Source organism: Ptiloglossa arizonensis, chromosome 3 (genome assembly GCF_051014685.1).
Source record: "Ptiloglossa arizonensis isolate GNS036 chromosome 3, iyPtiAriz1_principal, whole genome shotgun sequence".
Lineage (NCBI taxonomy): Eukaryota > Metazoa > Arthropoda > Insecta > Hymenoptera > Colletidae > Ptiloglossa > Ptiloglossa arizonensis.
The window spans coordinates 12,482,862-12,498,849 of record NC_135050.1 but is presented as its reverse complement, the minus strand read 5'-3'; the positions used below and the strand labels follow the sequence as shown (position 1 = coordinate 12,498,849).

The 15,988-nt window shown below is 36.4% G+C and overlaps 2 protein-coding genes across 7 annotated transcripts in view; both read left to right on the top strand.

Annotated features, from left to right (window-relative positions):
* Positions 1–2,455, top strand: part of LOC143144250 (uncharacterized) — an 84,054-nt gene extending 81,599 nt beyond the window's left edge. For all 5 annotated transcript variants that reach the window (XM_076306490.1, XM_076306492.1, XM_076306491.1 and 2 more), the window contains one exon: positions 257–2,455. In XM_076306490.1, coding sequence (XP_076162605.1) covers positions 257–469 — 213 coding nt within the window. In that variant the 3' untranslated portion in view covers positions 470–2,455. The remainder of the gene's footprint in view (positions 1–256) is intronic.
* A 6,721-nt stretch (positions 2,456–9,176) lies between these two features.
* Fstl5 (follistatin-like 5) overlaps positions 9,177–15,988 on the top strand; it is a 100,356-nt gene continuing 93,544 nt past the window's right edge. For both annotated transcript variants that reach the window (XM_076307350.1, XM_076307351.1), the window contains exon 1: positions 9,177–9,607. The gene's annotated coding sequence lies outside the window, so the exon portion shown is untranslated. The remainder of the gene's footprint in view (positions 9,608–15,988) is intronic.

Here is a 15,988-nt window from a genome sequence, read left to right as displayed (position 1 = left end):
TATAATGGACAGAGAAGTGTCTTAAGCGTTAGCTCTTCAAGTTTACAATAAAGATCGAACATCGTCGTATAAATTCCTTTTTTTAGAGTACATCGAACTCTGAACGATACTTTTTGCAATGCTCGATTTCTCTCTTGTTGAACATCGATACGGACAAACCATTGGTCGTGAACGAAAATTTCTAATCATATAAAATGTTCATTTCTGTATACGTGGTTCAACAACGGTTTTATTAAAACGCAAACTTCACTTGTAGGTGTTGGGTACTGCTATCGAGAAAGTTTTAACAGCACAGAAAGGAAGCGACGCGGAAGCATCTGGATCAGCTGGGAAAACTTCGGTATCACCGAACAAACAAAAATCCAACAAAGTAGCGAATTGGTTCTCAGGTAGCAACAAAGACCAAGAGCAAACCGAGTCTTGCGAACAATCGATCTGTTCCTCCTTGAAAGACCTCTTCGTTAAGTAGTGTGCAAACACGAACGTGGTCTTGTTCGATTGATTAACGCTTCTTCGTTTAAGGATTCATTCAGATATTAATGCGACCTAATAGTTGATCTACCAATGACTGACATCTGAAAGTCGATGGTAGCATTATGGGCATCTGCGAAACGAACTCTCTGTATCACACAAAGTAATTGTAAATCTACTTAATACATTTCGCGTGATCGATATCTTCTACAATAAATAAGAAGATACAATTTTGTTGCGACACAATCGTATCGTTATTCGAGTGATTTTAAAGAAGTTATTATTTAGGTACACTAAACGTATAACTCGACAACTTAGAAAAGATCCCTGCGATTCCTAAGAACAGTGGTACTATTCTTCCACCAGGTATCCCTTTACATTCACGAGGAGAATTTAATGTTTCGAGGGACTACAACTTCAATAATTGTGAACTCTGATGGATTATTTAACTGTTCTTGTTCAATAATTCTTTTTATTAAATATAGTTTACAATCTGCACTTGAACACTAAACAATACATTTTTTCAAACTATGAATTATATTTAAGCAATAGTTTTGTTCTAATGTGTAAATAAGTTTGAACAGTATTGTCTGTCAACGATGTTTAATTGTCAAACGTCCCCTTAATTATCCCTTTCTACACCTAAAACCATGTATGAATAGCTTTAATACTTGAAGCCTTACGACCGTGCACAAGTTTTTAAAAAGTATGAGTTAAAAAATAGAAACTTCCTAACTTAAACAATTTTAGAGATACTAAATGTTAAAATTCTTACTCTTAAACAATACACCAAATATAGGTTCGGTCCTTGTTATTCTTCCATAATTTTATTTGTTCTAAACGGGACTACACACACGATCACACCACGTCACATTGCCAAATTTCATTTTCACCATTTGGTCCATGATGCTGAAACTACATCCTCAAAGATGTTTTCTAAGTTGTCGAGCTATAGCCTGCAAAAGCTGAAAGGGGCTAACAGCGAAAGAAAACAGAACATGTTATCTGCAGATGCCTAAAACGCTGTTCTCGACTATAGTTACGAGCTCCGTCAACGGAACGCGAAAACGTTTAATTTGCAACATTCTTTTTTAATGTTTCGATTGAACAACATCCTTTTGATATATTTCTTTTCTGTCGAATCTAATCCTCGATTGGTTACAGGAATATGTTTATTCTGTAACTTTGTATTTTCCTAAGATAGGAAAATAATGGGAAATATTTATTTTTACTAAATAGCTTTAGCTTTCCATATTACGTTTGCAGTTGCGCTAAGATGTTAGGAGACTAAGGTGTAATTCTTATTTATTATACGTATTTATAAAGAATTCGTGGAAGGTATTTGAGATAGTTCTTGGAACCTTTCTGATTTTACGGAAACTTTGCAACCGAACATTTTTTAATAAATAAATTACGATCCTTCTAAATTTCAACTTTAACTTACACGTGTCTCCTATACTATGTACAATGTTTTTATTATATTTCCAATTTTGCTATTTCATTTTAGAATATTTTTCAGCAACTGAGGCCTTGAGAATGAAATAAATATTAGCGAAAGAAGTTAAAAGATCGAGTTACTTCTAAATTCTTGTTCATTCTATCAATATTGGGCTACGAACATCAATTTCTGAAATTGAGACAAACTTAACCAACATTGTTCTAATTCTCGAGGACTCGCATACATACTTACAGCAGGTCACTAAAATATTCGAACATTTGCAATCGAACCCTTTACAGAACAAGATACATAACTTAAGCTAAAATATTTGAAAATATTTTTATGGCTGCAAAAACGTACAACTATAAAATTTATTTTTAGATTATGATATATTTTACATTAATACGCAGTATGAATTCTAGCGTGGAATAGTACCGAAGTTAATCAAACCACATATTATTACGTAATATCTAATAATGGTTTTTCGTTGAAATTTTTTTACATCGAAAAACTGTATTATTACATTACAGTTTTTGAGTACAAACATTCAAATATTTTCGTGACACATTATACATCTGGTAGAATGTTATTAAAATTTTGTATCTGTACAGCAAATGAAATATTTTCGCTTACAAACACACAAAGTAAAGAATTTATTATTGTTAATTATTATTCGTACTTTTACACAAGATGTTAGGAAAGTTTTGTTTTATAACTGTGCCTATTATTAAGTTTTCAAAGTACTCTTTATAGGATTTTAAACACTTCAAAATATGTTGAAACTAGTCATCAAAAATATTTCTTCACTTTTCTTTGGAGATTGCGATACATATTACATAACAGAAATGTATAAAATTTGGAAATATTAGCATAATAGTTTATTCATATCATTGTGCAACAAAACTTCCCTAATACGCTACGTATTACAAATCATTATTGAACAATCAATTTATAAAGGGGGAACAAATATTACAAACAAATCCGATTTTTGTTAATGTAATATGTAGTTTCGGTAAAATCAGAATTAAATAAAGCGTTGCATAATTCAAGAATTAGATATCAGATACAAACAGACCCTTCTTAGATCTGAACATTTTAATGGATGTAGCTTTTACTACATGAATGTGGACAAACATACATTCAATCTTTATGCTTAATGCAGAGTGTCTAATTCCAAAATAACTAAATTAACTTTTGAAACCAAAGTTCCAATTCCGAAGTATAACTAAATAATGTCGTACAATAAATGTTATGTGGTGTTCTGTAAAGAAAAATCGCTTTTTTAACGGAAAAGTCAGATCTAAATGGGAATATTGTTGAACGAACTGAACGCGTCAGAATCAAAGTATGTAGATTATAGTATTGTCTCTTATAAAAAGTATAATTAAAAAAAACATTGTCATATGAAACAGATAAACTACTACCTCTAATCGCGAGTGCACACCTAATTATTTCTATTTTAAATCCGGTCATCCATTTTTAATAGTTTCAAAAATATACAAGTTTATCATTTTTAAATTATTATAATCCTTAATGACTGTACTCGTTCAGTTTTATTCCTATAATACTAAGTAGAAAATAGCATAAATAGTTGCTAATATGCTGTTCAATATAATTGACAATTCCTACCTATTGATTCCATTAATGTTATAGTCTATAAAAAGAGGCCATAATTGAGACAATTAAAACTTGTTTACATATTTTTCTACAAAATAACTTTAAACGCCGCCGCTCCTTGATTTGTTGTCTTTTTTTAATTAAAGCTTGGAACAGAACAGTAAAAATGCTTTGGACAAAACGTTCAATGTGTCGTAACATTTGTTTCAATGAAGAAACTTATTTTTAAACATCTAGAACAATGTAAACTTCATGTACTCATATTTTCACCAACAAAATACTTCTTTTGCTATATACACGGTAACTAAATATTTTAGTTTAACACTTAAGCATTATAACTCTGGGAACTATAATTGGTAGACTTTTTGGGTTCATCTTTGTAACAAGATTCAAAAATTTAATACGATTATCCAATGGTAATATTCATACGAAATTTATTAGGAACTTGTGATAATAATATTTTTCGTATTATTCATCGCACGGAAATTAAATTTTTCTTGGTTAATATATCATAACAATAATCATAAATCGGTTATTGTTATTACGATCCTCGTGATTAGAGAGTGACAATCCGTCATAATTAAATCCGTCAATATAATGGGCTTTCTCGTATTTTCATACGCGTACTTATTAAATTATTCAACATTGATAATATTCCTATTGTACCAAAACAATACTCAAAGAACATTACTAAGAAAAATATAATGCGTATATTTATTTGCCTTTGCTGGTCAAAGGCTCATCAAATAATTGTAATATATTGTGTGTGTGTATAAAAATTGACGTATACTTTTAATAATGATGCGCTGACTTAATTTGTATAGTAAAGGATAGTAAAATATCTTGTAGATTATCAGAATGTAAGTAATGTCTGTGTTTCGTCAAATGATCACTGTTGAAATACCCTTAGATTATTCGACAAAATGAATAAGTGCAAATAATTATGACTGTTTCGTCAATATACGAATGTTAAAAAGAAAAATGGATTTACTAAATATACATGTTTCATTAAATATGACTGTTACGTACATGTGTTGTTACTTGTACGAGATAACGTTGATATAACCCCGATATTGTATTTATGGTTTCACCTCTCACAAAATTAATAAAATCTGCAAATATCTATCACGTGTCTTATAAACACACTTTTATTGAAAATTTATTTCTTTGCAGTGACGGTAACAACTGAAGAAATTGAAGGATTCATAATTACGTGCTTATTATTACATTTAGTAATTAATGAATTTAATCTAGATTTCATAAATTTTATATATTCATTTAAGCAAAATATGACTTCAACAATGTTTTGATTTAAATAAAACTCAGAAGCTGTTGCATTTTTTTTTTAAACTGATTCGTCGAACTTGATTGCATGTACCTACTTATCTAAAACGTTTTTATGAAAAAAAAAGTAAACAAAAATAAATATTAGATTTAAAAAAAACCACATAGAAATAGTTGTCACAAGAAAAATCTTATTAGTATTAATGTTGATTGAATATATACAAGTACGAGTAATGAAAAAAAATAAATTTTTCAAACAATGAGAAGTTAGAAACCCTCTGTACATTGTCGAAGTATAATTGGTTGTGATGAATATATTTCATAATAGGTTTAATATCATAGAATATTTTTGTAATATAAAGTCCAAAATATTTCATTTATATTACATTAAAAAAGTATCCACTAACTATTAAATTGAATACCAATATATATATTTAAAAAACCAAAAATACATCTTAAACAATATACAGCGGATTACTAATAATTATTTGCAAAACATTTAATAAAATAATTTTGATTTACATAAAGTACAAGTGGCGCAATCTGTGGCTATTTGCCCAAGTTTGTTGAGAAATAATTTCAATTTCCGTCACTAGATGTTGCCACAAGGACTATATTCACCTTCTAGCAGGTTTAAATGTAATCGGAGTATTTGAAACGCTAAGAATATATCAATTCATGTTACAGAATCAATAGCAACTGAATACCTGCATAAATCATCATTACTTCTTATACTATATTACAAAAAATTATTTCATGATAATGATGAATAAATATAACAGCCCAATAGCACAGTTTATACACGATTCAAAGTGTTTTTAACAAATGTTTGCAAAATCATTTAAAAATATTATTTCGATGTATAAATACTACAGGTCGTGCCATCTATGGCTACTCGGCCAAGTTTGTCGTGGAATGATTCCTATTTGGAATCGCCAGATGGCGACTCAAGGACTATATTCGCTTTTTTTCAGCTTTAATCGTTTTTTAACATAATTAAACATGTAATTGGAGTATTTGAAACGCTAAGAATATATCAATTCATGTTACAGAATCAATAGCAACTGAATACCTGCATAAATCATCATTACTTCTTATACAATATTACAAAAAATTATTTCATGATAATGATGAATAAATTTAACAGCCCAATAGCACAGTTTATACATGATTCAAAGTGTTTTTAACAAATGTTTGCAAAATCATTTAAAAATATTATTTCGATGTATAAATACTACAGGTCGTGCCATCTATGGCTACTCGGCCAAGTTTGTCGAGGAATGATTCCTATTTGGAATCGCCAGATGGCGACTCAAGGACTATATTCGCTTTTTTTCAGCTTTAATCGTTTTTTAACATAATTAAACATGTAATTGGAGTATTTGAAACGCTAAGAATATATCAATTCATGTTACAGAATCAATAGCAACTGAATACCTGCATAAATCATCATTACTTCTTATACAATATTACAAAAAATTATTTCATGATAATGATGAATAAATTTAACAGCCCAATAGCACAGTTTATACATGATTCAAAGTGTTTTTAACAAATGTTTGCAAAATCATTTAAAAATATTATTTCGATGTATAAATACTACAGGTCGTGCCATCTATGGCTACTCGGCCAAGTTTGTCGAGGAATGATTCCTATTTGGAATCGCCAGATGGCGACTCAAGGACTATATTCGCTTTTTTTCAGCTTTAATCGTTTTTTAACATAATTAAACATGTAATTGGAGTATTTGAAACGCTAAGAATATATCAATTCATGTTACAGAATCAATAGCAACTGAATACCTGCATAAATCATCATTACTTCTTATACTATATTACAAAAAATTATTTCATGATAATGATGAATAAATTTAACAGCCCAATAGCACAGTTTATACATGATTCAAAGTGTTTTTAACAAATGTTTGCAAAATCATTTAAAAATATTATTTCGATGTATAAATACTACAGGTCGTGCCATCTATGGCTACTCGGCCAAGTTTGTCGTGGAATGATTCCTATTTGGAATTGTCAGATGGCGACTCAAGAACTATATTCGCTTTTTATCAATTTTAATCGTTTTTTAACATAATTAAACAAGTAATTGGAATACTTGAAACGCTAAGAATGAATCATTTCGTGTTAGCGAATCAAAATCTGTTTTATTAATACTTTACTTGTAAATTACATCCCAAACAATGCTCTATTTTGAACACACTTCAAAAACTCTCACTATATATTGTTAATTGATATAAATTGTTACACAAACATAATAACAAACAAATGACTTGTATAAATACATCAATTGATTCAACATAGGTTTCTGAAATACTCGAATTAGTTGTTTGTATAGGTAACAAAACGATTTAAATCTGACAGAATATGAATGGTCCTGCCATCTAGTGACATAAATAAACATTATTCCTCGACAAACTTGGCCGAATAGCTACAGATGGCGCAACCAGTAGTATATGTAAAATAATTTTATTAAATGATTTTGCAAGCATTTCTTGGAAACACTCTGAATCATGTATAAACTGTGCTATTTGGCTGCTAAATTTATTTTTCAAATTAAGTTTAATATCATGAAATAATTTTTCGTAATATAGTATAAGAAGTAAAGATGATTTATGCAGGTATTCAGTTGCTATTGATTCTGTAACATGAATTGATATATTCTTAGCGTTTCAAATAGTCCGATTACATTTAAACCTGCTAGAAAGTGAATATAGTCCTTGTGGCAACATCTAGTGACGAAAATCGAAATTATTTCTCAACAAACTTGGGCAAATAGTCACAGATGGCGCCACTAGTGCTTTATGTAAATCAAAATTATTTTATTAAATACTTTACAAATAATTATTGGTAATCCTCTGTGTATTGTTTAAGTTGAGCTTTGGTCTTTTAAATATATATTGGTATTCAATTTAATAGTTAGTGGATATTTATAATGTAATATAAATTAATTATCTTGAACTTTATATTACAAAAATATTCTATGATATTAAACCTATTAAGAAATGTATTCAACACACAAATTACAAAATTACGAAAATTGAAATTATTTCTCAACAAACTTAGGCAAATAGTCACAGATTGCGCCACTTGTACTTTATGCAAATTGAAATTATTTTATTAAATAGCGGTGGGGGCTCCTATTATTTGAAGCTGGTATCCGGACTAGTGCAGCATGGAACGGAGAGAATTGTACTCCGAGGTTCCGCAGGAGTCTATGTTGGGGCACATTATTTTTAAAATTACTTTTAAAGGTACTTATCCTATAGTTGTACTTCTTCCAACTGACCGGTAACACAATCTTTTACCATTCTGGACCAAAAACATTGAAATCTGGTTTTTTATTAAGTTTAATTTCTAACAGTTTTCTATATTTACAGCCTTTGCTAACTTCGATGAATACAGTTTCCAGAATCATCGTCTTGAACGAAGAAGTTACTTGAGTGACCAATGATAACAGAGTCGGTATTTCAGATCGTGTGCAGCTCTTCTAAAAAAAACCTGTATTCTATATCTCATCTATGATTCTAATTATTAGTAAAATAATTCATTCTTATCGTGTTTAGTTTTAATTCCAACATTTAAGAGCATTCATACGAAGCTTTGTACTTCAACGTATAGTGTACTCTACACGCAAAACATGGATTTCACAAAATTAGGTACAAAAGTTGCATCGATAACATTGGAAACTATACATTTCACGATTTCACGACGAATATCGTTCTGTTGAAATCGAGCGTGTTAAAGTAATCTTGTTTGACAATATACTCCGTCATAAAGAGAATGGATTTTATTTTTTACTATATCAATAAGTACGCATTATACGCGTGTTCAACGCGTGAATTTTTCCATATCCATTTTTCAGCATATTATGTTAACAATTTTCTGTTTTTCATTCCTCTCGTTAATTTCTATGCCCGTATTATCATCGTAGACCTTTATTTACAGACAAGGACTGAAATTCCAGCCGCGAACGTTATAAATATATAAAACTCGTCTCAACTAACACGAGTTGACGTAAAAACTGCAAGAAGTTCGAAACCATTGATCGCAAAACGTTTATCCCCGTTCGTTAAATTTCTCAAAAGAACAATTGCGAGAGATTTCTTCGGTCGATCGAAATATCCAATTGGTATCGAACGCATTAGGTAATACCGTTTCCGCTTTCCTTCCTAATTGCTGGAACTACTGGCAAAGTTTGAGCGGAAAAACTGCCACTGCGCAGGCGCAACAAAGGGCGCACGCTGCGCCACTGCCGCTCTGTTGGGTAAGGTTAGATTGGATCACGTCGTTTTCCAACCCTCTCCTCATGTTCAGTACACCCCAAGCTATCACTGCGGTCGGTAGGTTGCACAACGTATACTCCCCATCTACGAATGCACGCGTATACATAGCAACACACGCGCGCATCGGTGGATTTGTTTATACCACCAACGTTAGGTTTGTTCGGTTATCGATCTACGTATCGACGCGATGACTCGCGTGGCTCGTCGATCGGATCGGTAGTCGGTAACATTCGATGGAAATATGAAATCTGTAATTCCGACGTGGTTGAAACAATTTGACCTTGTACGAAACTATAAGCAAAATTGTTGAATTTTCGGCTACGATCGTTTCCGTTAGATCCGTAAATCACACCGATATATCGATGCAAAGATGCGCAAGGAGGTCCGATTGCACTGAGCACGGCTGGAAAGTATTGCCGCGACAGTGATTATTGTGGTAGTGGCCGTAAAGATTGTTATTGCGAAGCAGCCTCGACGGAACCAATTACACACGTAGGGTGAGTGGAATGAATTTACACTTTGTAAGATTGATGTTTACCTCGACCAACTTCGGTGAAACTTTCTCATCGAGGGAATGCGAGCGATCCGATGTCGAAGCTTCCCTAACGTAATCGATGCATGTAATCCTCGCGGTAAAATCGCTCGCGGAACCGAACGTTTTGTTCGAAAGCGAACGTTGCATCCAATTTACATTAAAATAACACGCCACCGTGACGTTTAACGACGGGTAACGAAACGTTTGCATACAATGTAGCGGCACGCATCCACACGCGGAAGAAGGATATCGCGATTTCGAAACCCTTGTCGCTCGACTTGTCGTGTAATTAAATTTCGATCGCGCATCAACGAACACGAAAATTAATCCGTAGAAGGGAAGCTTCGACGCGAAGACGGAGAGAAAGAGAGAGGGAGAGAAAGAGAAGTGAAAAGTCACGTGCACCGCGATGCTTAATATCCGTTACGAATAACCGTAGACGATGCACAATCGCGGTCGGTTCTATTAGCGGGTCGCGGCGTCGAAAGATGCGTAAACGAGGCCACCGCGAGCATCGAGAACACGGTAACGGACGGCGAATCGAAATGCGAGTAAGATTGGAAAGGGAAAGGGAAAGGGAGGGAGCATGATCCACGATGAATTGATACAGAAGAATCTCTATCACGGTTCTGGCTGCGAGCGCAGCACGCGCGCGATGAATACGCAGAGACGGAGCCGCATATTCCGAGTCACGCAGGTGTGAGTGACATCTACGAATAACCAGTGGCATCGCGCAGGCGCCTCCACCTGTAGATACGCTGGTGTACGCGAGACTAAATGCTAGATTTATCCGTCGGTGGAACAGAACACCGCCGGCGTGTGCGGATCAATAGAATTACTTTTTTTTTTCTTTTCCTCTTCTTTTTTTTTAACCTTTTTCTTTTTCTTTTTTTTTCTTCTTCTCGCGGAAGAACGCATCTCCCCGCCGAGCACTTTTTACCATTCGGCGGCGGCGTTCGGGGTCACGGAATTGTACAGCGTCGCGTACATACGTACGCCACGCGGAAACGAACCAACGACGAAGCGAGATCGATAAAATTACGTACTCTCGCCGGAGAGTCCGTACTCGCGGTACGGTTCGCGTATTACTTCCTCCACCCTTTCTTTTATTATGCCAAGCGCAAGGAAACGTCCCAGGATCGCGGCCACCGGTGGAATTGCTTCATCGGTTCGTCCGTTTCTTTCGCGGATACTTGCCACCGACGCGGTATCGGAAAAAATGTTTTTTTTTCTGGTAGAGCGGGATGCTTTCCTACAAATTTCTTTACTATGATCGTAACGAAGTTAATATTATTATTATTATTATTATTATTATTATTATCGTTGTTATTATTATCATTGTCGTTTTCGTTATTATTAAATAAAGGCAGAATATTCGGTCGGCCTTAACCAAGCTCTGCATTACAATGTTTGGAACCTTGAGTTTTTCGCCATCTGCGGAAAATAAACAAAATAAGGACGATGACAATAATCGTGAAAAGTTCAAACGACAATAATGTCGAGCTAATAAGACGGTTAAAAATTTAATAAACCCACGAAAAGTTGCGAGCAAACTAACGTTAATGTTCGATTAAAAATACAGAAAGAGAGAGAGAGAGATGTAGTTAACATCTGACAGATCGCGCGCAAATTTTTCGATATTACGATAATTGAAAGTACAAAGTGAGCAATGGTTAAAAAATGAAAGAAACGTAGAAGAAAACGAAATTAAACTCGACTAACGTAAATTTTACTTACGTTAACGAAATTCGACCGGAAGATTAATTCGAAAGTGAAATGCTAAAATAAATTGCACGCGTAGCGATTAAGTAGCCATCTTTGTATCGAGTCGTGAACGCGTATACGAAACGAATGCTTTACGTTACGAACGATAAAGGATCGTATCGTTTCGAGAATCGAATTAATTCTCTACGAAGAAAAGGGAAACGTTTGTTTAAAAAAAGTAAACGAAACTGTATTATTTTTGTTGGACGCATTTTAGAAACGTACACGCTCTCGGCGAGACCATCGACTCCACGGCGAGAGGGGGGAACGATATTCACGGAAACGATCCACTTCCGGCGCCAGATAGGATTTATTCCCGCTGAGAAGCGGAATGATATTCGGTGGAGCAGATTTTCGCGAGGGCAACCGTGACTCGAAAACCAGCCCGTTTTTAAACAGTAGACAGCCTTTCGAAACCGTATCGTCCGACATTCAAATTCAACATTCAAATTTGTCGAAAGAGGTCCTGTTGCACAACGAATAATTCACTCGGTCCACGATTCGGTAATATCGATAGTTTATGATACTATCGTAACTAGTAGCGTACTAGTATTCGCCAAAAGGAAAAATTTACCACGTCTCGGCCTAGTATTATACTAGTAATTGCAAAAGGAAAAAATTTTCCCGCGTCTTGGCCTAGTATCGTACTAGTACTCGCCAAAAAGAAAAATTTACCACGTCTTGGCATAGTATCGTACTAGTACTCGCCAAAAAGAAAAATTTACCACGTCTTGGCCTAGTATCGTACTAGTACTCGCCAAAAAGAAAAATTTACCGCGTCTCGGCCTAGTATCGTGTTAGTACTCGCGAAAAGAAAAATTTACCGCGTTTTCGGTCTGGATTTGCTGGTTCGATTCATCGATAATGGTTATCCACCAGCATCTGTCTCGAACACGATGCTATCAACTGTTCGAACCGGTACCACCCTTAACGCCAAGCAATCGGGACACTCGTCCCTTGCCCAACACTTCTGATCAGTTACGTGCTTTATCGAAAAATTAAACGAACGTAATTGTACCGATCAACGCGCCCGATTTGTTTTCCCATACTTTCAGAACTGTATTATTCCCGTGGTAAATTTACGTTAGAAACCGTATCGACGGAATCGAGTAACGTATTAACCGTTTCCTGAAAAATATAGCTTTTTAAAGTAGACTGTACACCGCAGAGACCAACAGCCGAGAACTTTTTAATTATATTAGAATAGGAACAGCGGGTCCTGCAATCTCCGCGGACGGTACTGCGTTTGAACGGTCTCTTAAATCAATTACACTGGGTGTATCCTTTAAATTTGACCAACGTTTCTCGAGAATTTTTACCGATAAACCGAAGAAATATTTTCAAGAACGAAACCGTCGAATAATTGTCCCGACGATCGTTCGACGATCAACAGCGTCGCATTTAAGGTAAAGATCTGCTCGTTGAGCCTCCTCGATGAGATTTATTTGAGACCGGTAAATTTGGGACGAAATGAAAAAGAATGTACGACGAAAAATATAGTAGACACTCGTTGCCCGAAACGGAGTATTTTTATCGGCGTTACGAGATAAACAGTGTACACGGAAACGCTGTATACAGTCTCTTTCCGAGAGGCTCCCCGTCTGAACGAAACACGTCCGAAATACGGCGAAACGACGAATAGTATCTACGCGATTCCCGTGGTTTGTATCCGTTCGCGAAACCCAATACGACACGCGTATCGGGACACGGGTCGGTCGTTCGATCGCGAGATTTACGATCGAACGTCGCCAGATGTCGCGAATGAACGGAAAATAAAAAGACCAAACAAAAAAAAAAGGAAGAAAAAAACCATATCCACCATCGGGAACGAGATATTAACCTCCGAATCGTACACGCGGCGAGAAACCGCCGATGATCTCGTTAAACAATTTTACACGCTCGGTCTTGGCCGGTAGTTACAACTCGCGGCATTGTTCGTTACGCTCGCGTTTTCCTTCCTATTATCGTTCTCATTACCGTCGTCGTTGTTTCCATTATTCTTATTATTGCTTCCCGTTCCGGCCGGCCATTCTCCATTAACGTCTCGGCTGGTCGTCCCCCCCCCCCCCCCTCCCCTCACCCCCCGAGCGACGGAGGCGGGGTCGTTAACATTAGCATTTTTACGATTATTAACGGCGGTCCCGAGCGTTGTTATTTTCGTCGGCCCCGTGAAATAGAACGCGAACGGCGCGCATCGCGCGCAACGCCCCGTTATGAATAATTGCGTTACCGTCTCGAAACCAACGCGCATTATACGATCCGGGTGCGCGTGCGAAACGGTAATGCCACCCCGTGTCCAGCCCCCTAACTCGCTCGTCCTTCGCGATCTTCCCCCTCCCGCCCGCCATCCCCACCCCAGACACGCTGTCCTGTGCGCGCCCGTACGCGGCGAAGCGCAGTGAGTGCGCGCAGAACAAAACGCGCGGACAGAAACGTGTGTCGGCATACAATGGTCGCCACCGGGTCAAAAGTTCAGAACTTTTGTCGTGTAGCCGGCGTATGTAGCTGAACCGCTAGGAGCCGTATTGATCTCGAGCGAGCGAGCGGAGCGAACAAAGTTCTTGGAGATTTAACGAGAGGCTCTTGGCGATGAGCTGCTTTCCAAACAATACACACCGGTATGCATCGCCACGGCACGAGCGAGCGAGCGCTTATACTCGAAAAAAGCGCCGCCGCGACGCGCGGCAGTCGGTTGCACACGCGACGAGACACGACGCTCGCCTCGCCGCGTGCTTCTTTTTTTTTTCCTTTTGTCACTCTCTCTCCCCTTTCTTTTCTTTCTCCGCTCCACCGAGCACTCACCGCTCCGTGGCTACCATTGTCCCGACGACATTTTCGATCGCCTTAGCCGTGCTCGATCTACGCGACACGGCGCGCTTTCATCCTCTCCTACCGACCACCGAAACGAGCCAGGCAACCTCGCGAGCCGCGCGCATTATTCTCTCCGAGAGAGTCGCGTTCCCGCCGCGTAAGTAACAACGAGTGTGTCTACCTTTGATCATTCGTTTCGGAATCTCGCGTCCGTTCCTAACCACGAGAGAATCACGCGATCCACATTTTCGTCGACCGAACGAGCGACGAAACGTCCATATAATTACGATCGAACTCGTACCGTTTAATTGTTTTCGAGCGCGCGAAACAAATTATAGGTTATCGGCCGTCGAACGCATTGCGGTCGAATCACGAGATATCTCGTGTACGGCGAACTGCGCACCGAGGCCGGGTTACGAGGTAGTTACGCTAATGCTCGAGTTAAATTGTTACGGAGGATAAAATATGACCATTTTTGCCTTTCCGCTTGGGAATGAAAAATTCGCGCAGGATGATTGAGAATGTTTCCCGACGGACGAGAAACGTTTCGATCGCTTTCTCGAAAGGCGTTGAGAAAATTGTCAAAGATCATTGAGTGCGCGCGTTACGTCGAATATTCAATCATCCCCGAAACGATTAATAAGAAAATTCATCGATGACTCAATACTGAAATTTAATAAAACCGAGATACTATAAAATTATTGCTATATAGGAACAATAACCGATAACGCGTTTACCATTTTGCATTCGAAGACGATATCGATATAGTTTAATAACTTTAACGATATCCGGCTTAAAAATAGGATCGGTATAAAATACGTAGAATATGTGTATGTTATCACTTCAAATTTATTGTAAATATATTCTTTGTAAATATATTTTATTGCAAAATTTATTGTACGTATATTCTATACGTAGGATATATCTATGTTATTACTTCAAATTTGCATATATACGTATTTTATATCAACCATATTTTTTATTGCCGCTGTATTATTCTTTCAAATGTACACTCTTATTTTTAAACCGAACATCGTTCGGTTACTGAACTTTCGATCATTATACGTACCGTTGGTTGTTCTCCAGTGGTAATGACTCTATCGTACTTCGATTTTGTTCGATTTCGATCTTCTATCGATTTATCGACTAATTTTCTAATTGTTTCGGAGATGGTTCAATATCCGAAGAAAAAGACGAAAGTAAACGCTAAAATGAGTTCGATCGCTATCACATTCGTACGTTACGACTTATTTTGAAAACGATCGGAACATTTTTTGCTCCTTGGGAGACATCCCGAATATCCTGCGTGAATTTTTCATCCACCTTTCAATGACCTACCTCCATCGTTCCCCCATTACTCAGTGTCTCGTATCGAGCGTAATACGAGCCCATGAACAAAGACAGTGAATAGACATAGCAGGAATAAACGAGAAAGTATTAGTCTGCCGAGCAACGATGATCAAGCTCGAGCACGTTATAATTACAAAAATTAAAATTTCCATATTTTTTGCTTTACCTTTTCAATAACGATGTCAACGAATCGATAAGGTTCTCATGAAGATGAGCCCAAACGTGGCACAAATTGGAGAAATTTTACTGCTGTTCTATCATTGTCAGCTACGAGAATATAAAATAAAAAAATATAGGATCCGGTGCAAAAATTGAAAACGATCGAGCGTATATTTTTCGCATCGGTTGCGTACATTTATAAATATATTACGTCCGATTGTAATTGTCACGAGCAATTGATTTTCACAATCGTAAAAGT